Source organism: Gambusia affinis, linkage group LG13, assembly GCF_019740435.1.
Source record: "Gambusia affinis linkage group LG13, SWU_Gaff_1.0, whole genome shotgun sequence".
Classification (NCBI taxonomy): Eukaryota; Metazoa; Chordata; class Actinopteri; order Cyprinodontiformes; family Poeciliidae; genus Gambusia; species Gambusia affinis.
Window position 1 is genome coordinate 21,681,714 of NC_057880.1, and position 22,851 is coordinate 21,704,564.

At 38.5% G+C, this 22,851-nt stretch overlaps 1 protein-coding gene across 2 annotated transcripts; it reads right to left on the minus strand.

The window, feature by feature from the left end:
- Positions 1-1,289: 1,289 nt before the first annotated feature.
- Positions 1,290-22,611, minus strand: wdr11 (WD repeat domain 11). 2 transcript variants are annotated; one of them, XM_044136531.1, is made up of 29 exons: positions 22,559-22,611; positions 20,522-20,633; positions 20,105-20,258; positions 19,767-19,940; positions 18,980-19,181; positions 18,429-18,594; positions 17,542-17,644; positions 17,068-17,266; positions 16,618-16,718; positions 15,795-15,971; positions 14,965-15,049; positions 14,318-14,424; positions 13,261-13,336; positions 12,478-12,586; positions 12,017-12,138; positions 11,287-11,434; positions 10,794-10,900; positions 10,371-10,485; positions 9,915-10,086; positions 9,665-9,773; positions 8,642-8,704; positions 7,720-7,785; positions 7,318-7,498; positions 6,957-7,052; positions 5,981-6,146; positions 5,755-5,852; positions 5,021-5,166; positions 4,828-4,907; positions 1,290-4,636 (listed from the first exon to the last, which is right to left on the minus strand). In XM_044136531.1, exons 1-29 carry the CDS (start codon positions 22,591-22,593, stop codon positions 4,434-4,436), a joined length of 3,672 nt encoding a protein of 1,223 aa, XP_043992466.1. In that variant the 5' UTR covers positions 22,594-22,611; the 3' UTR covers positions 1,290-4,433. The 2 variants fall into 2 exon arrangements, with proteins under 2 accessions (XP_043992466.1, XP_043992465.1); XM_044136530.1 differs by lacking the exon at positions 22,559-22,611 and adding an exon at positions 21,826-22,040.
- Positions 22,612-22,851: the final 240 nt, after the last annotated feature.

Genomic DNA, 22,851 nt, shown 5'->3' on the forward strand with positions numbered 1-22,851 from the left:
TCCAGACACGCATTTACCTCTACTAAGAGCTCACTCCCTGTTGTTGTCCCTTTCATTGACCGCATGCCAGCTCCTCCGTGATGCTAAATTCTGCATTGATCCCGCGCGAAGATGAGCAGCTGGGCAGTGTCCCGTATGTTACAGCTCTCATCCAAAGCCAGGGAAAAATACCGGTACTCAAAATCATTCACGCTGTCTTTCAGTTGCAGCACCAGGTTCGTCGCGATGTCCTCAATCCTTCTCGTTACGTTTGCGGGGAGAGGAGATGTTCTCAAAAGCGTCTTTATTCTCAGGACATATTAGCACATCTTGCCAATGAGAAGGAGTGGCTGTTTGCTCTTCCTAGCAATCTTAGGGATATGACAAAACTTGCCTTGACTGCAGCTCCTCTAGATGCCAGGCGTTTTGTAAAAAGTGTTTGTTGAGCTTGCAACTGATAGCTACAGTACAGACGACCCAGTGACGTGCTCTTTCTCTGAAAAGTTCTTGTATCTCTTCTGTGTTTGGTCAGAGTGACGGTGGATATTACAGAAAATTTTTAACACAGCCATCAACAAAAACTAATCAACGGCCTTGCCTTTGACTTCAATAAAGAAATATTTCGCTGTCCATGCCTTGTTAAACTAGCATCACCTGTTGCTGTGCGTTAGCAAAATTTGCATAGCATTCATAAGTACAGATCTGACTCAAAACCTGAGTGAGGATAAAACAAACTGCTGAACAGCCCATAAAATGAAGATAAATAAGCTGGGTTTTGTTTGTGGCCATATCTGGCCCAGCAGGGCCTTAAAATGACCTGCTACTAGCATGCTCTACACACACTGCAGTGTTTGCTTCATCACAAAGATTATCTTACACAGTATCTTTCAAAAGCATTTAAACATTTGTAGATGTAGGCTAAAAAGTCCCACATTTATGGTTTGTGAAAACCCGCAAATGGAAATTCTGTTGGCTTTCTTGATGACACTTCTATAAGAAATAACTTCTATATCACACTATGAACATGTCATGTCCTGGTCCTTTCACCTGAGCTGTGGCGTTCTGCAGCTCATTTAGAAGCTGATCTTCTCTGATTAATACTATCTTTGCCCACGACTTGGCTGATGCCAAACACCAGTTCATTGGTTTCCATAATCCTGATCCTCACTGATCAGCTGGTTTAAACTAAGATCAAGTTGAATCCACTTTCACATAGTTTTAATTGCATGTATGTGTAAGGGGGCCATGAAGGATATCAATGTCAGGTTGGGGAGAAAGCTCAGGATTTTCCTCTTCTAGGAACATTTCAGTTAATTTTCAAACTTCCAAGTTTATTTTTCATGAACGCATGGGGGAAAAAATTAATAAAGGTCACTATCCTTCAATCAACCCAACTGCTAATTACATTAAAAAAAAATTTCTGAAAATGTTCAAAATTTGTTGCACTACTGTTAAAAAAATAATAGAAGTACTTGGAAAATTTAGTATCTACTGTTGTACCAGTGGTCTACAACATAAAAAGCTCAATAATATTTACTGGTGTCTGCTGCTGATTTTCAACCTGTGCATGAAACAGAACAGAGCCCTTTGAGTGCTTCTCACAGCTTTGGGTCTCAGGACGTGCCTGCTTTTATTCCAGTTTCAGAAGGGGCCAAGCAGCAGATGGAAACAAGCCTTCAAAGAAATCAATGGAGGAGGCGCAGTGAAGGCATAAGTCTGAGAGGTTGCATTTAGGTGCAAAAAAAAGTAGAAAAGAAGCAAGTAAGTTGGAAAAAAGAGCTATAAAGTCAGGTCAGCTGGATCGGAGTTGCTGTTTTAGGTAGCACGGTGATTGTAAGAGAAAACCTGCAGCGAGGCCCTGCATGCATACAGATGATCTGGCTGCAACAGCTCTCCGGCAGTTATTCATCAAGCCATTAAAAGGAGCACAAACAAGTCATTTGGGAGCCCTGTGTGTTCCAGACAGTTTTTCTTCTTCTTTGTGTCGAGTTTTTTTTTTTTTTCTTTTCTGGAGGGGCAAGGAAGAGAAGGAGAATACAGATCGAAGAATAAATCCGAGGCGATGAAAAGGGAAAAAACGGTTAGACCTGGGCAGCAAGCTGAGGCCAGCTGTTGGTCTGCCTCCCGAGCAGAAAAGAAGTTAATTAACTGCGGAAGTGGCTCATGCTGGGACTAATTCACTTCAAGGACAGGTTGATAAATGAGCAAACATTAAAATTCAGCCTACCTGGGTTGGAATTCGCAGAGTATCAGCAATAATATTGAAAAGACCTTTCTGGTATTATCACAAAATGCTGGAGGTGTTTAACTGATTTTGAGAGACAAGAGTGCCCTCTTGTGTTAACATTCATATAAGCGAGAGAAAAAAAAACCTTGAACACATTTTTTTTACCATTCATATACATATATATTCTTTAACTTGCCATAAAGTTTCAGAATCACTGTTTTAACAATAGACAAAGAAAAAAAAGATAAACATTAAGGACTTTTCTTCTTAGAAAATATACAGTTAAAGACATGTCTACATGCCAGGATTTTCAACAGTATAATTTCATTGTACATATAAAGAAAAGCAGCAAAATATTGTTAAACATGTTGTCAAATGGATAAGACCAGTACACGTCTCCACGATGCCTTCACACAGGGAAAGATTACTACAGCTAATTGCGAGTCCTCCATGTATGTTAGCGAAGCCGTCAGTAGACGTGGGTTACCATAGCATCACTGATTCAGTTTTTTACAGTAGCATGGATTACATGAAACACCACTGGTGTGTTTATGAAACACATCAATACTAAGAGTAAGAATCAGTTGTTTGTTTTTTTAAATCACTAACACTCTAAAATCTTTGCAACATTACGCTGATGATTTGGATCTTCAGGATACGTTTAGCATGTAAAGAACCAGACAGGAGAGAGAAGAACAGGTGGCAATACAAAAGTATTCCCACCCCTTATACATTTTTTGTTGTTGTATTATAACCACAAACTTTAATGCTTTTTATTGGTATTTTATATGACAGATATTAGCATGTAAGTAGAACATAATTGTGCGGAAGGCAAATATATTTGCACAAATCAGAACCAGTCAACTTCAGAAGTCACTTGTGAGACAGAAAACTCACACCGGACATCACCCTGAACACACCTACCCCACAGTGAAATCTGGTGGTGGCGGCATCATGCTGTGGGAAGCCGATCAAAAATGATTAAGTCGAATAAATAAGGAGAAAACCTGCTAGTGGCTTTTAAGAGACAAGAATGCTCTCTTCTAGCTGGCAATCACTAACAAGTCATGTGTCAAAATGGTCCTGTCAAAGTCCAGAGGTAGATCTCTATGAAAGACTTGAAAACAGATGTCCACAGATATTCTCTTCTAATTGAGTTTGAGCATTTTAGATAAGAAAACTGTGCAGGATATCTTTACTCAGGATATGCACAGCGGGTGGAGAGACTCTGAGTTTAATGTTCACTTTCACAATCGTGCTACTTTGTGTTACTCTGTGAAGTATAATCCCAATAAACTGCAATTAAATTTGTGCTTGTAAGATGACAAAAATCTAGAAACTCTAAGGGGAATGAATGAATGAATGAATGAATGAATGAATGAAAGGGATTATTTCAGAAAGCCAGGTTTTTTGATTGTGGGAGCAGCACAGACTGGTTATATGTTTCAGAGGTCTGATTAACAGCTTGATAGCTCTGCTTGTAGCAAAAGTTATTACCGTAACATCAAAAACACAGATGGCAAACTGTTGCAAGTCTCCATAGAAACAGCCAAAAGGATAATAAAAGATAACTGGAATGGATTAAGATACAGCATGTGTCTAATTCATGTCTCCACTATAGTGACAGTTCTCATATAAAACTGATAAATTGGGAAATGCCAGGAGGTTTTGTTGAGTGACTCAAAGAACAAGTTGCTTTTTATGTATTTGTGCATAATCGCATGGCCAGTTAAAGCAAGTTCTCCAATCAAATAATAAAGTCTTAGGTGTAAAATTAAAAGTGCAATTCATAAATCAAGAAAGTCACCCATGGGGCACCACTACAACACATTTTCAAAAGGACAGAGATCATTTTTTTCAGTGACACCCAGAGAGCTACAGTAGTACTCTGAAATCACCAATACCAGCACGGTATTTGTAAAACAAACGTTCAGGGATTTAAATGGAAGCAACATGGAGTGACAAAGAGGTGATGTGGACACAAAGTGTGTTTCTTCTTGGGCCGTTACATGCATCTACACATGAACACAAATGCGCACACACACAGACCGTTTACATCACCTCAACCTCATCACAGCCACAGACGCAGGTAGTTTCCAGTAAAAACCTCACAAGAAATAAACACCTCGCATCTTTTCTCTTCAGCGATGCAGAGATGATGTGCATGAATCACCCGGATGCCGATCCAGAGTTCATTCATAATGATGGCGTTCTGACAGAGACCCGCTCACTCTGTGCTCTCCAGTCCCACTTCCACCTCGTCTTCGCCAAGTACAGCTTCGGGAACGCCTCCTTCCCCCTGGAAGAGCTCCTCCATCAGCTGCTCTCCAGCGCTGCCGGCCCGAGACGCCCACAGAGCGGCGCCCTCCCGCAGGCCCAGCGAACGCAACAGCTGTGCATAGTCCAGAAACGCAGCCTCGATGAGTTTATGTGCAGCGACAGGTCAAGGAGGACACAACACTGCATGTAAACACTTGAGAAAATTCACAATTCTGAGACACTCATCAGAGTGGTGTTTCAATATGTATATTGGCCTAAAATATGCATGTGCAAAACAGAAAGCGACCTAAGCATCATTGAGACCCAATGAGTGCTGTAGTGAGATTTCAAAAAAAGGATATTGGAAGAGTCGTTGGCCTCCATTACCCCAGATTTCAAACAAGCCTCAATGAAGAGAGCAGCGCGATCAAAGTACCTCATACTGCCCCAGCAGGTGAAAAAGAAAAGAAAGACACAGAAGGAGGTTAGAACATTAGCCATAAACCAGTCTCATCTAAGCATTTAAATCAGTTCTATTTAGTCAAAAGCTCTTACCTGTGCAGCATCTCTCCCACTTTGTAAAAGCAGCCCAGGGACAGCAGCACCAGGATGGCTTTGGATTTCTGGTTGACCTGAGGGGAGCACAGGTGTTCTGCCCAGCGCTTCAGCACGTCGGAGCCTTCTGCTGGGCTCAGGCGCACCTGGAAACCCAGAAATTCACACCCTCAGACAACAGGCAAAGCTATACGTACAACACACAAACATGGCTAAGAGTGTAATGTGGGTAAGGACACAGAACTGAGTTTGTACATTTTTTTTATCCAATGGTTTTTATTCTCCAAATTTACAAATTTTAAGATAGATAAAGAAAGACAACAAAAGACAGAAGGAGATAAAGAAAGAGAAAGAGGACGAGAAAGAAGTAAGGATGGATAGATTTTGTCCCAAATTTGCTAAATTCAAGATAGAGAAATTGAGATAAAGGACAAAAAAAAGAAAAAACAAGGAGAGATGTAGAGAGAAAGCAACAAGCAGAAAGAGATGGAGAGAAAGAGAAAAATGATGGATGGTTAAAACAGTTAGTTTGGAGATATAACTCCAAACTAATTTGAGTCATTTCCAGACCTGGAAATGACTCAAATTAAATTCCCGCCTTTAAAGCTATGAGCAACAATACAGAAACAAATTAAAAAGAGCTCCATCTTACTTATCGCCTTCAACACAGTATACCTACTTTCTTCATCCGTCGACCCACTACATCAGCATCTGATCCCATAATGCTGAGTTACCTTAGCGAGCCACGCCGCTCGGTTCCACTCCCCGTAGGTCTGCAGGTAGCGGCAGGCGTCCGCCGCCTTGTCAATCAAACACAACAACTGGACTCCCTCTGCAACAAAGTCAAAATAGTCCACAGATATGTGTTAAGAAGAGACAAACTACTGAGGCTCATACATTCTGCATTTGGCTCATTTAAACTGACAAAACAGACCACAGGTTGTAACAGGTGATAATTACCTGCCAGTTTGCCATTAGCAATCATATTGGTGGCCACCAGCTTGATTGTAGACTGTGAAGGGCCCGAGGAGGTGATGGTGGTCACTAGGCAGGCTTTGAGTGAATCGCAGTAGTAGCTGGGGTTATCTGCACTCGTCTCCAGCAGTAACTGCACCGCCCGGTCGGTCTGAGAGACACAAGATGGAACAAGCACCTGAGGCAGGCAAGCACTGGGAACTGTGAGTGGTAATTATGTTTTTATTGTGATTTTAATCTGGTGTACACACTCAGGAAGGTCATGCTGGGTTGTGGACAGGCCTTCATGTGCCAGATTATGATCCATTTACAATTAATCTGAGTGTATGCAAGGTTGAGAAGTGGAACACTGTTCTTTAAAGCTGGATTAAAACAAAACGGATCAGGCCTCATGTTGCAAACTATGTGAGAATTTAGTGTCTAGATTCAAAAACTTAGCAATAGGAATCCTTAATGGCTCTCGAACAAAATGTCAGCCTGAGAAGCAACTTTTTGCAACTTGCTGCAAAAATTATGAAAATTTGTAGATTAGCTATTTTCAAAGTCCTGATCCATCTTTATCCATCCTGCCTTTTAATATGAGATATGACATCATATCTCATTTTAGGGAGCTATGATTTAAAACTTAAGTTTGCAATATGATACACTGTTGTATACAAATCTGGGTAATGTCACAGTATTTCAGTTCAGTTTATTTAGTTTGTTTATTCTGGTCAAAGATTATTTATTTGTTGAAGCAATAAAAGTAACTGAGCTACTCAAGTAGGAGTTGAAGTGTCCCATAACATTCAGAGTAGCTTGGGCTCAATAACAAACTGCAAACTTTGTGCCGTTTTTTTCCTGGTCAGCTATAAGTAAATTCAATAAAAGGTTTTTACCCTTAGTTTAGATTCAGACTCAGCCCGATAACCATGAAGTCTGAGAACCGCTGGTTTAGGCGATGGGGTCCTGTTGTACCTACCTGACCCAGCAAAAGGAGCTGGTCAGCACATTTCTTGGTGTGTTCATAACTGGACCTCTTCACCTCCTGCAAGTGAACTCGATCCAGCTGGAACTTCTGTTGAGTGAATCAGGTGGAGAAGATGACTTCCAAATATCAATTTTAAAATGTTTATGAGTCAGAGAAATGTGAAGAAATGAGTCATGAAGTCAGTGAGACAACAGAGGAAACTACAGCACTTAGAAGAAAAACATATATATCTACCATTTTAACACTTCATTATCACAAACTTCAATGTCTTTCAGTGGGATTTGGGACTTTTTTCTCAACGGAAGCTGAAGAAACAAGTAAAACTACTAAATGTGCCTCTCCTTTTACTGACCTGGAAATAAGAACTCTCACACAAAACATCATGGCAAATGTCCAGGTGGTTCTGAGACGGAGGCTGGGGTTCGTCGTTCCCCCCTTCAGAGTTCACGCTTAGCTGACGAGCCTGGGCAAACAGCTGCAGGTAGTGAGACGCCACTGTCCAGAAGTTAAGGTCGGACTCATCCCCGAACAACCTAGAGTCAACCACAACATGTCAGACACGTTCAGGAGAGGGAAAAACCCTCTCTGAAGAATTCTTCTGTTTTACAAGGAACTTTATTTTCTTAGTAATATGCTCACTAATGATTTGAGGTCCTATAACTTTGAACTTCCTTTAACTTATTCTTCCCTTAGCATCATTTAACATAGTACGTCCTGAACATTAACAAAGACTTCACAAAGAGGACAAACCCACCGTGACACAAGGAGGCAGCGCTGCAGAAGACTCAGCTCTGAGTCCTGAAGCACGCTCTTCATATCACTGAAAAACCAGAGACACACATTCAGAAGAGCAGCAGAACCAAAGAGGCTGTTTTTATCGTCAAGGCCACAGAGTACATGCTGCTTTTGTGGCTGCAGTTTCAAACTAATTCAACCTGAAAGGTGAAACTTCATTTACCACAACTTCCAGCAGACATATTGACAGAAAGATACAAACATGTGAATCTGAGAATTTGACTTATAACTTTCAGGCTACAGTTCCAAATGTTAAAACATTCATTGGCATGAATGTCATGTCAATGTTTGTCCTTTCTATATGCATTGGAGCCTCTCGCTTCCAGGGCGAGATAATGACATAATCCTGTTGGTTTTGGTGCCTGATGTTATACTTATTTATGGATTTTCTATAATCATACATACCTAAATGTGCACACACATACACACACACACACACACACACACACATGAACGATTACATAACTGTCTCCAAGCAATTTACAGAGGAAACAAAACTGTTTTGTTGCCAAAAATAAGTTTCTGCCCGGTTTCTGTCTGGATATCTGAATAGTCATCTAGGCAGGACTGACCGCTAAATAATAGACTTGGCTTTAAAGTCCAGTCCAGTCAGAATTGGTCCAGAAGCTTGTTGACCTTGATAAAGCATGTCCATCCAAATGTTAGGGGGGGTGAACGTATATTTTTAAGCCATGTTCCTGTTCTTAAAAACCATTTAGGTCACTTTTTGTATAACCACTTGACCCCAAAAAAACAAACCAATAAAAGCACAAAATTATGGAAATTTAGTGTTTGTAATTTTGAGCCAAAGGTTAAAGAGTCTAGTATGTTAGCAATTGTACGAGCCTTTAAAATCCACAAAAAGGACACATAAAACTTACTTTGACAGTGAGTTGAGCTGCTCCTGGATCAGCCCTTTAATCTCCACTTTTTCACTGTAATCTCTAAAGTGGGGAGATCAAAGAAAGTAAAATGGTCATCTTGGTGTTTTTGTTTTTCTGAGTTTAGATGTTACATAACCATAATGAACGAAAACAGTGGAGTCGATTACAATCAAAGACTAATAGATATGCTGAGGTCAAGTAGTTCCCTGATCATCTGTGAATAATAAAACTGAAACATAATAATGCACTCAGCACTTAGAAAGCTGCCAAAGGGGAAAAAAGAAATAAATAAATTCAGTTGGGCTTTATGCTGACATGTAAGCTTTTTTAATGATCTAATTTCTTTAGATCAAATTCTAAGGAAATTTCTTCTTAATCCGATTTATTTTTTCCCTTTTTATTTTGATGAAAATGCTACCATCACAGCTCAAAACATTGTCAAGTGTGGAGAATTAAAATAAATGACAATACCAATTTAAAACAAAGTTGAATCAAAACAAGTCACATAGAAAGAATTTTCTTCTCTGAGTTTACATCAGTAGTTTCCAAACTTTTTACCAAGAGGGCCCAAAACCTTCTGCTTGAAAGCTTTTGGTGGAGCCACAAAAATTCTATTCTTCTACATAAATATTTAAAACTTAACTTCTTGTGCTTGTTCTGATATTATCTGCTCAATAATAAACTAAACGGCTACATTAAATTGCTACATGTCATTATACAGTCTTGCACAACCGTTATCGGACATTTTTCTTAATGTCTTTCGCCCATGTCTGTTTTTGTGTAAGAGTGGATGTTTCTGCTGTGGAAACCTAAGAAATACTTTGTTTGAAGATTTAATTTCTCTGTGAAAATGTCTTCCTAAAACATAAAAGTAGTGTCTATTTGCATACTGCCAGTGATTGGAGTGAAAATTGCTTTATTATAGAATCAAGAGTTGCACAAAAATCCCTTAGAGGGCTGTAAATGATATTCCTTATTTATATGATGATGATGATGGTGTATTCAACCACAGAGACTTACACCTGAGTGATGTCCATAGTGAAGGTTCCTGACCAGGGCTGCAGGAGAAGGAAAGCCTTAAGAGTGAGGGCAGCCCGGGGTAGCAGCAGGTAAGGACACCACACCGGGTCTGTGAGAAAGAGGAAGGAGATGTTAATCCATTAACCTACCAGAATGTGTCATAATGTGAAGTGCAGCTGGGTCCTGAATGACCAAATCCTCCTTTTAAACATCTCCACTTCATTTCTTCCCATAGCATTTGCTTGCTCACCAGTCAGGTCCTGCTCATCCATGCGGTAACTGGCCGACTTCATGGCCATCTCCAACACTCGGATGCAGCCGTCGTCCGAAGCCAACACAACTTTATCTGATGTGCACCAGTCGATGTCTAGGATGCGGTAGTTCACATTGCGTCCAAACCTTATACTACTGACCATTTGGACCTTAAAAAAATTTTAAACACAAATATTAAATCTATTTTTATTTCATTAAGAATACATTAAAATTTTATTTATTTAACTACTTTCACAATTTTAGCCTTTTTTCAGTTAACAAAAGAAATCATCATTTGAAAATTGATTTTTGATACCAGTAAAGAGGGCAAATACTTTTTCACTATGTGGGTTCAGTTCAGCACCATGAGTTTATATGGTCCAAAGTTAATAATCAAGAAGTTAATCCCAATGTTGCTTCAGTTGTACTGTGATAAGTGTAAACAGGGCCTTACCTCTTTGGTGTCCCAGACTTCTGCTCCGTCTGTGTACATGACCAGCAGCTTTTGGTTCCCCTTACCAGGAGCGAAGCGGATCTTCTTCACCCAGCCCCGATGTGTCGGTATCCCCCTGAGAAAAATCAGCTTCACATATTGAATTGGTTCTGCTACCTCTTTAAACATAAATGACTAACAAAAAAAGAAAGAAATCGACAAGGAAAAAGAAGTTGTATGCCATTCTTTGTAAAAAATGCTTTGTACAAAAAAATCTGTCTGATGATAACAGAGGATTTACAAGTAGAGTTATCTGCACTGGTAACATGCTTGGACAGCCAGGGTGCCAGAAAGGATTCATTCCTCACAATGGAAAACATGAGATACAGAGTAAAACTGTCATTTACTTTCAAACATCTGGGACTTTTTTCTTTGCTGGTTTACCTTGACAAACGAGCTTTTAGGTCCCAGAAGTTAAGGTTGCCATCCACATCTCCAAGCACCAGGGTGTCACCTTTCCAGGCAATACAGGCGATGCTGCCCATGCTACCCTGCAACAAAGGAAGTGCACAAGTTTACCCAGAGCTTCAAGACGCATATCCAAAAATTTTACAAGGCAAACTTAACAAAACACATGAAAGACATTAGCCCAGAATTTAGTTTTAGAATCCTATCTGCTATTTTTTCAGGATTCTTTTGTACTTTTCATAAACAAAGCATTAAGAAAAACTAGCTTTTAAATTTCCAGTGCACAGTGAAGTGTGTGTCACATCAGAAAGACAAAGTAATTATTAAAAGATATAGCAAGAGAGCACACAACAGTAGCAGTGACAGAAGCAGAAGACTTATTGATAGCGGCTGGAAAAACTTGTAGTAACAATCAGATATGAAGCTAGGAAGAGACCTGGAGTGATAGATAAAAAACGTTAAGACTCACGTCAGGAGGAATCCGTGCTCCGTCTTTCACCGTGTTGCCCTCGACGGTGATGTGATAGACCTGGCCATCGGTGTCTGTGAACACAAAGTGCTCCCTGGCAGAGATGGCCTGGCTGGTCTCTGATTTGCTCTCAGCATCTTGCAGGAGACTGTAGGGAAGTAAGGATAAAATAAGGCTGTGATTTTGGTGCTGCAGTCCAGAAATCAAGAGTAATAATTTATCATCATATCTGTTAAGCATAAACACACTACACATCTATTTTTGCACTTCCCTCTTTGCCTGCACTCATTATGTGACTTATGGCTTGAGGTCTTTCTAAGTAACTATGATACTAACTGCAATGCTTGAAAGCTCTTATTTTTGTTAAATATAATGATTTTCCACTAACAGGTAATGTAAACATACCATTTAAAATTAAACATCAGACCAATGCGAAAAAAAACAACAACTACTTTTAAAAACAAAAATGTATCCTTAATAAAAAAGTATGTTCAATACCTGCTTAAATGTTATTTTCAAAAGGTACTGTTAATCTGACAAACGAGACTCATCAGGATTTCTATACTAATTTATTGAATACGAGTGTATATACGTTTAAACTAAATCAATTCGTGCTTATTATTACACTAGCAGCCTGGCTGGAGTTTCAAGTTAATTTCATTGATTTAGTCTGCAGAGTGTTCTAACCAAATAAAAATCAGGAACAAATTGATGAACTTTCAACTCTTACCTGATGACTGAGGACTCAACACTGCTCTGCTCTGCATCTGACACGGTCTGCCTGGCCATGGCCTCCCTCGCTGCCATCTGCTTTTTCTTCAGACTCTTCAGGTTGTGGGAGGGAGACCATTCCTGTTAAAATACACACCTTCAGGTCTCAAGTCTCTAATAACACTATCAGATGTATGCCTTCTTGTACACCTAACGAGAAAGCTTAATGAGCTTAGTATACCTAACAAGAATTTATATCAAGTTGTTTTTTGTACTTATCTTGAATCTGAATTTTTAATCATTTTCTTTTTCATAACATCTCTTCAAAAGGATGATAGTTTACACTTTTTCTTCCCACAGAAGCATCTACAATACTTAAAACTAAGACCTAATTTCAGTTATGTTTTAATGTTATTTTAACGTAAAACTGTCAGAATAAGAAAAAGATCCAGATTTCACTAATATCCAAAACTGTGGTACCAGCGCAGTGACAGTGGGAAAGTTCTTGGCCATTTCTCGAAGAAGTGTCCCTGTCCTGATATCCCACAGCTCCAAGGGTTTGTCTCTGAACACCACCACCAGGTACTGTCTGAGGAGGACAAACATACATATACATCTCTAACCTTAAATGACAGATATTTAAAAACAAAAACTAAATATCTTAAAAAATATATGTTTTCTATTTAATGCTTTAGATGGAAAGAAGTGACTCCTTGTACTCCACAATTTTCTTACTCGTGATGCATTAATATAATAAGACAAGTAGCTGGAACTTGTCTTTATTTACAACATATAGAAACACCTTCTGTGACAAAAACTCCAAGTGATTGACCTAAGCAGTTTTTCCCTCTTCTGAAAAAGAATTATGCTTCATGATGTTGCTTTATCTCACTAACGGCTGCAGTCTTGTAGCTCTCTTATGCTCCACCAAAGCAGTCCAATCACATGTTTACACTTCAATGCTTAGAATACTTTAAAATATTTTCTTTAAATCCTTTTCTTGCAGATTTATGGTTGTGCTATAGATTACAGTCCTCTTACGCAATCTGAATTTAGCAGAGTTTTGACCTTTCAACAGGCAACTCCACACTTTTCTCTATAAGACTTTATTAAACCCGAAGTTTAAGATGAACTAATTATTTGATGTTTTTGAACGGAAACCTCGTAGTCAGCCAAACTTTCTTCTTTATACTATGAAATTCTAATGTATGTGTATTAGCTAGTTAATTGTTAAGTTTCAATTGGAAGGAGGCTAACACTTACTTGAGATGAGACACTTTAATCATTTCGATGGGCGGCTCATCGTTCCCTCGCTCACCTCTGAATGCAAAGCATCGGCCTAAAACAGACAGAAAAAGAGAAGAAAGAGATAATGAGATTAAGAATGTGTGTTAAAGAGAAGCTACTGAGGGAAGAACAAACAATATTTCCACAAACATCTAAAAGAATTGATCCATCTAATTTTTCTTATGCTATTTCTTTTCTGCTATTTCTTTCTTGCTGAAGCTGCAAGGGAAATGAGTGAAATTTAATCTGCAACTCGCTGTGATTCTTTCTCCGCTTTGGCAGCTTTTTATCCACAAAAGTCAGACTTATTAAAAGCATCAAGATGGCCTTTTGAACAGAACAAGAACGTCGTTCAGGGGTGCGCTACTACATTTTCTGATTTGATTCTGAAAAAGACAATTTAGAAAGCAGCTTGTCTAAATGTTAAAGTTGAAGATTTTCCTGGGGTGTATTACCTGGTTCCCTGAGGACTATAATAGGTGCACAAAAACTGAAAATTTTGCTAGATCTATAGTAGTTCTTTAATAAATTTGAAAATTCTTTTTCCCCCCAAGTATTTCAAGTAAAAGAAAAAAAAAAAGTTGATTCACTCCCTAGTGAGACTATTTATGTATTTGTTTTAATTTTGAGTCATAATTATTACATACAGCTTTTTGCAACCCAGAGATTAATTTAGAATATAGAAATTTGATTTTCCTAAAAGGTATGCGCATCTGTTGTATAGTATAGAGGGACCTTGCTCGCTAGACCTCGTAACACATGGACAGAAAGAGAGACAGAAGCTGATGATGTGCACATGTAAGAAACATTGCCATAGCAACTCCCTTGTAAACTCTTATTATTAAGCCAAACACTGAACAGGTGAGATTTGAAGAATCCACTTCAATATCTACAGCTCATGCAGCTTTATTACTCACCACAAACAGAAATAAGGAGACAAAGCTTTGAGTTATTATTCATTTTATTTCAAGTTTAGAATAAAGAAATCAAAGGTGGAAATTCAAGGCTTAGCTACACACTGTGTGTTGCTTACCAGTAGGAAGGTCAACATGCTGCAGCTCGTTTCGCACCAGGCCCATGTTGTTGGGGGAAGAAGTGGCAAAAGACAGAAAGCTGGTCAGACTCACCCATTCGAGCCCCCTGTGGAAGAAAAGCCACCATGTAACGGTCAGTTTGCTTCTTCTGTGCTTCTCTGAGCGTGTAGCGCTAGCTGATATTAGCTTAGCATAATCTGCTTTCCTTTCTAATAAGAAGTGCATCTGAATCAATTCTTCTGTATTTTCTCAGGGACTCATTTCTGTTCAGTTAGCCTCATGGTGAACCTGGTTCCACTTCAAGTTTCTTCCTGATAAAACAGAGGGGTTGTGTTGCCCTGACAACACCTCCATGCTGAGGATGAGTAATTGCTGCAAAGTCAATGACTCAATGAAATTTACTGCATGTAGATAACTAGCTTATTTTTACCAACTTATCTAAAAGATCAGAAAAAAGTTAGGCTTTAGAATTTAATTAGAAGTTATTGGTTCTGAAGTCATTTGTCTTTTGAGATTACTTGCATTGTGAAATGGTGCGAAACAAATAAACCAAATGGAGCAAAATTTAAAATGCAAAATAACTCCATATGCTTTTTCACCACTGGCTTGCAGTGGTGGAACTCTGGATAAATAGCAAAGATTTTACCTGACTTCACAAGAGTGTACACTGAGTTCTTTGTGCAAAAGACCACTGGTTAGGTTGTACACCAGTACAGACCCATTGCTGGTGCCTGTGATCAGAAAACAGAAACAGAGCAGCACATAAGAAACATGACACAGAGTTTCTTATCACCATGACATCTAGATGTGTGTTTGATCAGAGAAAAAGTTACACAATCCAACTGTTTAGGCTCCCTGAGAATGGTGCAGGAAATAACACATTAACTTCACAGATCAACAAACCCCAACTGCTTAAACTCCCATGTGACTTTTGATACATTGAGAAACTCCAGGGAGGTCTAACAGTCTTTTTTTTTCTTGTCTCTGGCTGTTCTTCATCTAAATGATACAGATGTGTGCCTGATATAGTGTTGTAACAATTCATCAAATTTGAGGACCTTGATTTGTAAATTTCCTCGAGGCAAATTATCTGCCTCAAGTCTTCGTTAAATTATGTTTTTATGTTTGTTGTGTTATGCTCAGATGCTTATTTGATTTGCACAATAATCTCACTTCCGCTAATGAGCCGTTGATGAATGGACGGAAAGAAGCACCGCCGAGGAGGAGACAAGAAGTTTAAATCAAAAAAGTTTTGATTAGGACTGTATTTTAAACAATGAAGTGTTTCCTTATTTTAAAAAATTGAACAAAATGGCTTCCTACTATTAATTTTCTCTTTCATAGTTTTCTAGCTTAAGAAGCTACTACAGAACAGGATACATTTTTATTTGATGACTCAATTAATCATAAGAATAATTAATAAATTACTGAAATAATTGTTCACAACAGGCCTTGTCTTGATGCTTTCCTACCCACCTGCCGCCAGAAGAGGCTGATAGTGGTTGATGTTCTTGGTGGTGAGAGGTGGACACATGCGGATGGCAAACGGAGGAAGTGGCAGACCAGACAGGAGGCCAATGAGCAGGAACTTCAGCTGGACCTCCTGCTGGTTAGAAGATGGAGGAAGAGCCTCACCAGCAATCAGTGTCTGACCTGAATAAATTACACAGAAGCCATTTTTAAAACCACAGAAGACAAAAAGTGAAAGCTAAATGCTAAATACAGAGGAAATTTGGAAGAAAAATTGTAATTTCTTAAGTTTTATTGTTTTTTGTTTTAAGTCAAGAACAAATAAAGTTTATTCATTACACCAATGGTTTTCTGTTCTGGTTAAATCCACTGTACTTCATGTTTTAGATGGGTTCTCCCCATCATACCATTAAGTCTTTGTTGACCACTTATTCATTTACATTTAAATTCAATCTAATTTGCCTCTATCAAAAAATTTAAATAAATCAGGCAAATCAGACAATGAAGCTTTAATGATCATTGTCAACATCATATAAAATACTGCATCCAATGTAAATAAAAAAATAGCAGCAGAGCTAGTATATAATGAAAAATAACAAGAAATTTATACCAGAAAATAAGAGTAAGTTTTACATAACAGTAAACAAATTTACTGTTAAAAAAAATAACAGTAAATATGCAAAATTTCCACTAGTTTTAAATGAATGTATTTCAAATTATTAAAACCATTCTTCAACAATGTGAACAGAGTGACTTTTCTGCTGTAAACATCAAACTGCCTCTGTTTTGACATATCAGATGGTGATGGTGGTGTTGTGTGTACTCTTACTGATCATGCTATTGAGAGAAAGATCCTGGATTCTTTTCTGGTTTGGACCCAAAGGAGCTCCACAAAACGACACGGGGGAGTAGAGAGGCGACAAACCAGAACTGAGGAGGAAGAACATCAATCAAAAATTATTTTGTTTGTCTTCCTGCCAAATGAACAGTATTTTTTTATTATTATTAGACTGCTGATCCACTGAGCAAGAACAAAAGGTCAAAGAACAAAAATATTTGGTTAATACAACCCCAGCCCAACACTGAAAGAGAAAGAAAATAATACACTAGGTTCCCACAGTGGAAAGAAGGCTCCATTAACCATAGAAAGACTTTGCAATTCCCCATTGCAAATACTTGACAACAAAATTTTTGATTATTTATGTTAAAATAGAATGACTTTTTAACATACCAATCAAACATAAACTATTCTATAAAAATAGTTCCAGCTTTCACCTACCCTGGATTGGAAACTGACCGCCCAGTGTGTGCTTTCAGCTCCCAGAGCATGACTCTTCCATCGCTGACCATGAGGGCAGCTTTGTTCTCGTTTACAGGGCAAATAACCATCCGGTACGGGCGGACCGTCTTAGTCACTCTTATGGCATCGCACTGGGAGCGCAGGTCATAAACAAGCTCCTGGACACTCTGTTCTGGGTCTGTTAAGGGAGGAAAATGAAAATTTTAAAAGAAATTATGAGAAGGAGATTTAAGCAGGAAGACGTCCATGATGGAGTAAATCAAGAGAAGATAAAATTTCACAAAAGGTTTAGCATCCAGGTACAGTGGATCAAAGATACACAAGAAGCACAGACAAAGGTTAATTTCAATGCAGTATTAGCTGGAGCAACAATACATGGGAGAAATCTGAGTAAAAAATGAGTAATGCAAATGTTGTGTGAGAAATTAGGTGGTGAAGTTCCTGTTTCCATACCCGCTGCTTCCTCTTGTGCAGATGTTGAGCGGCACACCCGCAGCGTGATGCAACCGTTCTCATGCAGACAGTAGAGGGCGTCGCGCTGTGCGCATGGAATTACCTGAGGAAGAAAAAAAATGGTTCTCTCATCGAGTTTAATAAAATAGTAGAATAATGTGTAATTTGTTCATTCAAACACAAACAAACTAAACTGCAAAACATTTAAACAATACATGAAACTTGAAAATTCATAAGCCTTCCTATGAATTTTGAATACTTTTCAACAATTTGCCAAAATTCTTTAACACATTCTAAATATTACGCATTTAACTTGTTGGGTTTTATTATTTGAATGTTCCACAAATCATAACAACATAACACTAAAGTCAACGTCCAATTTGGTAATTGTTGTAAATAATTATTTCACCATTCTTTTGAATCTGGGTCAACTTAAATCCACTCAATGTCTGCAATAATAATAAAACATCCTACCCTTATAGTTGTAACTTATTTCAAGTATCACTTGTAATTTGTGACGCCCTTACTTTCTTTGTGAAATAATAATTATTTACTTGCACACCAGATCGTAAATAAAGAACCACAGATTCAATTTAAAACCTCAGATTAAGCTTATAAGGCTTAAAGTTGAGCAAAGAGAAATATTTTATGTGCTTTTGCCTATTGGTTTTGTCATTAAATAAAAAACTGAAATGAGCTCAAGTAGTGATGTGGCAAATCAAACATAAAAAATGACTATAAAGCCAACACTAGAACATAAAACTACCACAAAGAATATGCAGCGTTGAAGGAAACTTGAGAAAGCGCAGCATTCCCGTGAAGTTTCATGTTGACCAATCGAGATCATTTTGTCAAACTTTTCAGCGATAGCGTATACAGTCCCTCACCTGGGTAAAGGGGACACCTGAGCGCTCAATGGCCACCACACCCACAGTCTGGCTGAGCTCCAGGTCTAGGATTAAAATCTCTCTGGGATAAAGCAGCAGCATGTGGTTCCTTTTGGATGGCAGGTAGGACAGCTGCAGACAGTCGTTCAGCGTCACTGCCTCTGCACTGCAACATCGCACCGCAGGAAAGAAACAAGGTCAGTTATTACCCTAACTTTTCCATCCATGCACTGGAAGACTTGACAGTGAAATAGAAAATTAAAATGACTAAAAAATAAACCTTTGAACATTTTATCACAGTAAAATTTCAAACTTTATTGTATTTTCAGGGATTTTAGATCCAGATGCTGCACACATTCCTCTACTTAGGAAAGGATTTAAACCTAGTTGATCTGTTTACTAAATTAACTTTACAATGTTTTTCTTATCACTCATTCTCTTTTAAAGTCACCAGTTGGAGTGTTACCATGGACCTGTGCCCATGAGCAGTGCTGACAAGTAGTCTCACTGGGAAAAAAACAGGTTAACTGAAGGCCAAGGCAGAAACTTACGTGGGTTTTTCATTGGTGATGAGCACTTTCACTTTATTAAGGGCTTTCTTGGCACCAGTAGGTGCAGGAGTTGCAGCAGGTGCAGGCTTGGTGTGTGCTGGGCTTGCATGAGGACTGGCAATGTACACCTTTTTCCCAGCACTGCTTGGTGGTTTGGAATGGGAAAAATCTGTGATGAAAACAATTCCTTCGCTGGTCAGCACTGCCAAAAAAGAAACAAAACATAAGTGATTTAAAATACATGATGTTCCTACTAATCCAAATCTGTTGTAATTAAGTCTTCCTGTAAGTTTGCATTTGACAATTTTTGAAATGTCAAATAGTTGTCAGTCATACTTTTTCCATAAAAACATGGCACAAAAACTGAAATTTTACCAGCAGTTTCATAGTTAAAGAAGACACTGTTGTTGTACAACAGTCTCATGAAGAAGATGCTCAGGGTTGTCTGTAATTTTTGGGATTTCATGAAGAATCCTTCTTTGTACCATAATCTCCAGAGGTTCCACAGTCATTCCCAAAACAGGGTCAGGCTTCTTTATCAAGTTGTTGAGCTTTTTATGTCCCTTTCTGATGCTGCTACCCCAACAGATCGTGGCAGAAGACAGTACCCTCTCTGCAAGAAACTTACAAAAATATGCACCTTCTTGCTACAACATGAAATAACCCAAACTTCCTCAACAAGTACAGTCTTTTCTGTTTTTTTTTTGTTTTTTTTTGTAGATGCCAATATTACTGCAACCCCAGTCCAGAAGTGAACAACTAAAAACAATGCCATTATTAGACCTACATGCCATGTTAGACGGATCAAAGGGGTCGAAGGAAAAGGAGAGGATATTCTCAGCATAGCTCTTCTTCCATAGCTTGGTTCCAGTGTCTCCATTCCACAGAACGATGTAGTTAGGAGGATGAACGGCTAACAGCAGGTCACGGGACGCATCCTGATTCCACAGCCACTCCAAATCTGACACAGAAAAACAGGGCGGACAAAGAAATGAAGAGCAGCAGGAAAATAAACAGTGCTATGGAGAACAAAAACAATAGACCAATAGTTTGAGGGCTGTCTCTTGTGGTGTATGGCAAATGACTGAGCCAGAGCTTCATAATCAGTTACTTCAAGATCCTCACCCTGAATAGGTTTGGAATGCTCCTGGATTTCGCAGTGAGCTGTCCCACTGACCACGTCCCACACTATGATCTTCCCAGATGCGTCTCCTGAGGCGAGCCGCAGGCAGTAGGGAGAGCTCAAGTTGTGGTAGTAATTTTCTCTTGACCATTTCACCTAGAAGCACAACACTTACTCAAATAATTGTAACATGTTGAGGAAATAAGTTCATGATTGATAAAAAAAACAAAAAAAACACAAAAGAAAAACACCCACACATGCACACAATGCTGCAATTTATACCTGAAAAAGGAGAATCGCAAATCACTCAAGTTCCTGTTTAAATTGTAACTTATCCATTTGGATTTCATTTTGACTTTACATAATATCTAAATGATTTAAAATCAACAACTTAACTCATTTAACTTAGGAAAACTCACCCTGACAACATTTGCTTTGTGCCTCTCCAAGACCTGGATGGTCTGAGCAGTCTTTGGATCGATTATTAGAATACTTGAGTGACATCCCTGTGCTATTAGCCCCTGCCACCCCCTGTAAGACATGGAAAATACACAGGATGGATGTAAAACTAAATAAAAACAACAAAGTTTAGGTGCATAAAGACAGCTAAACCATATGTGACTTTATGGTTATTTGAAGAAGAAGATCACATATATACACGAAATGACTATAAAAGACCTAACATACAGAGTATGTTCACAGCTGGCTTGAAAATGTTTGAATATGTTCTGTAGTTTTATTTCAGCTATGTCTGCATTATGGTTAACTACTTTCAAGGCTATGTTAATAAAACCATTAGTTGTTTTTTATTTTTTTTATTTTAATTGACTTCAATATATTTTGAAAGTCAAAGCACATATCTTTTTTATTTTTCTGTCTTATGCAAAGTTCTTCTGGTTCAGTGCGTTTGATTTTGTTCTCTGTTGTCACAACAAGTCGGGATAGATGGCATGTCATACTAAACCTGGTTTCTCTGTTGCCACATACTTGGTCAAAAAGATTGCTGTAAAAATTGTCAACTCAATGGAATCAGCTGTGATCCCTTAGATAGCATTTTTTTTCCAACTAGCATGACAAGTGACTTTCAATGTGTTGTATTTAATAATGGTTTAATAATACAATAGGTTCCCACAGTGGGAAGAAGGCATACAAAAATGCAAATCTGGATATATCATTGGATCGGATCTGATGGGACTGCAATTCATTGCACTGATATGCACTGAGATTGTGTCAAATTGAATTCTACATATGGATATGAACCGGACTGGAATGGTGAGAAAATGCTTATCGTGAGAATTAAATGAATGTATTTAACTGAATTTGATTCGGTTCTAAGAAATAATGGTAAAATCAGTGTTCAAAATATTTTACCATTTCATTTCCAAAATATAAAGAAGTACATTTGTTGTAAACAACATACGCTGAATAAATTAACACAATGATGTCAGGTTTGACAACAACGAAGAAAAATCCCATAAGGTAGGATTCGGTCCAAGCAAACCTAACATCACATGACACAAAAATGCCCTGCAAGACTGCTTGTTGATAAAATTCTACATTGCCCACACGCGATGGCACTAGGAGGTTTTCAACAGTAAAACCACAAATTTAGTCAAATAGTTTCAATAAAAATAACGATTTTATCTGACAGCCGCAATGTCATTAGCGAGTGAATTAAATAGCAACACAGCAATTATGCTAACGGCGGAAGTGCAGCACTCACCAGTCTACGGCTGTTTTATTCTGCAAATTAAGCGTGCCAGTCAGCGTCCGAGCAGCGAGTTTGATGTTGACAGTGTAAGGAATCATTGTCGGCTGTAAACCTTGATGCTACATTAACATTTATTAACTACAAGCTGCGAAAATTACTGCGCTTCTGGATGTTCGGCTATGGTCTGAATACTACAAGGAAGTGAATAGGAATTCCATAAACACAACCGTGCAGCAACAAATTCCATCGCAGTAGGGTTCCGCAGATGACGTTTTGAAACGTCACAAAATAATTAAAAGTGATGTAAAATTAATTTATCTCAGTTTTTCAAACTGATATTTTTTCTAAACTATTTAAACAAACAAACCATTTTATCCACAATTGAACGGTACATGGGAACTGATAGTGAGCTATATTTTGCAAAAGATTTTTTGAGACATTTTTCTTGAAGGAAAATGTTATAAGTTAATTGACTAACAATGCAAAAATAATGTGTTCTCTTTGTCATTGTAAACAACAAACATATGAAACTAGGTATAGAATGAGAATTATATATACTTATTTCATCACATAGATGCAAGAATAGACATTTTTGGTACCAAGTGTGACTTGACACTTTGTCATCTCCATTTGCTGCTAGAGTTTTTCCCTCTCATAAAAGAAAATAAATAAATTAAAATAACTCTTGTATTAACATAGGCAGTCTCTGGAGTTTAACTGAGCAGCTGCAATCACCAACACTCGCCAGTCGCCATCAGGGAGACTCCGACACAAACGCATCCTATTAGCTGCTCCAGATTGGCCATCCTGCAGCCCAGATGCACATGACCCTTTTGCGCCCCCTAAATGCAGAGATATTGTGATTAAAGCATGATTGGCACATTGCTTATTAATTATAATCTAGGACACATATGCACAGTGGTGGGCAGAGGGCAGGCAGCGCTATGTGCCAGGCCGATGTCACACGGAGGCTAATTCAGGCTGACACGCAGTCAGAGCATAGTCACACACACACACACACACACACACACACACACA

Coding starts and splice junctions, on each gene's coding strand:
- wdr11 (XM_044136530.1), bottom strand. CDS start 21,911: ATGATTCCTTACACTGTCAACATCAAACTCGCTGCTCGGACGCTGACT. Junction 10,901..11,286: donor GAGCACGGATTCCTCCTGAC/GTGAGTCTTAAC, acceptor CCTTTGTTGCAG/GGTAGCATGGGCAGCATCGC. Junction 7,053..7,317: donor GTGAGAGTTCTTATTTCCAG/GTCAGTAAAAGG, acceptor TTCACTCAACAG/AAGTTCCAGCTGGATCGAGT.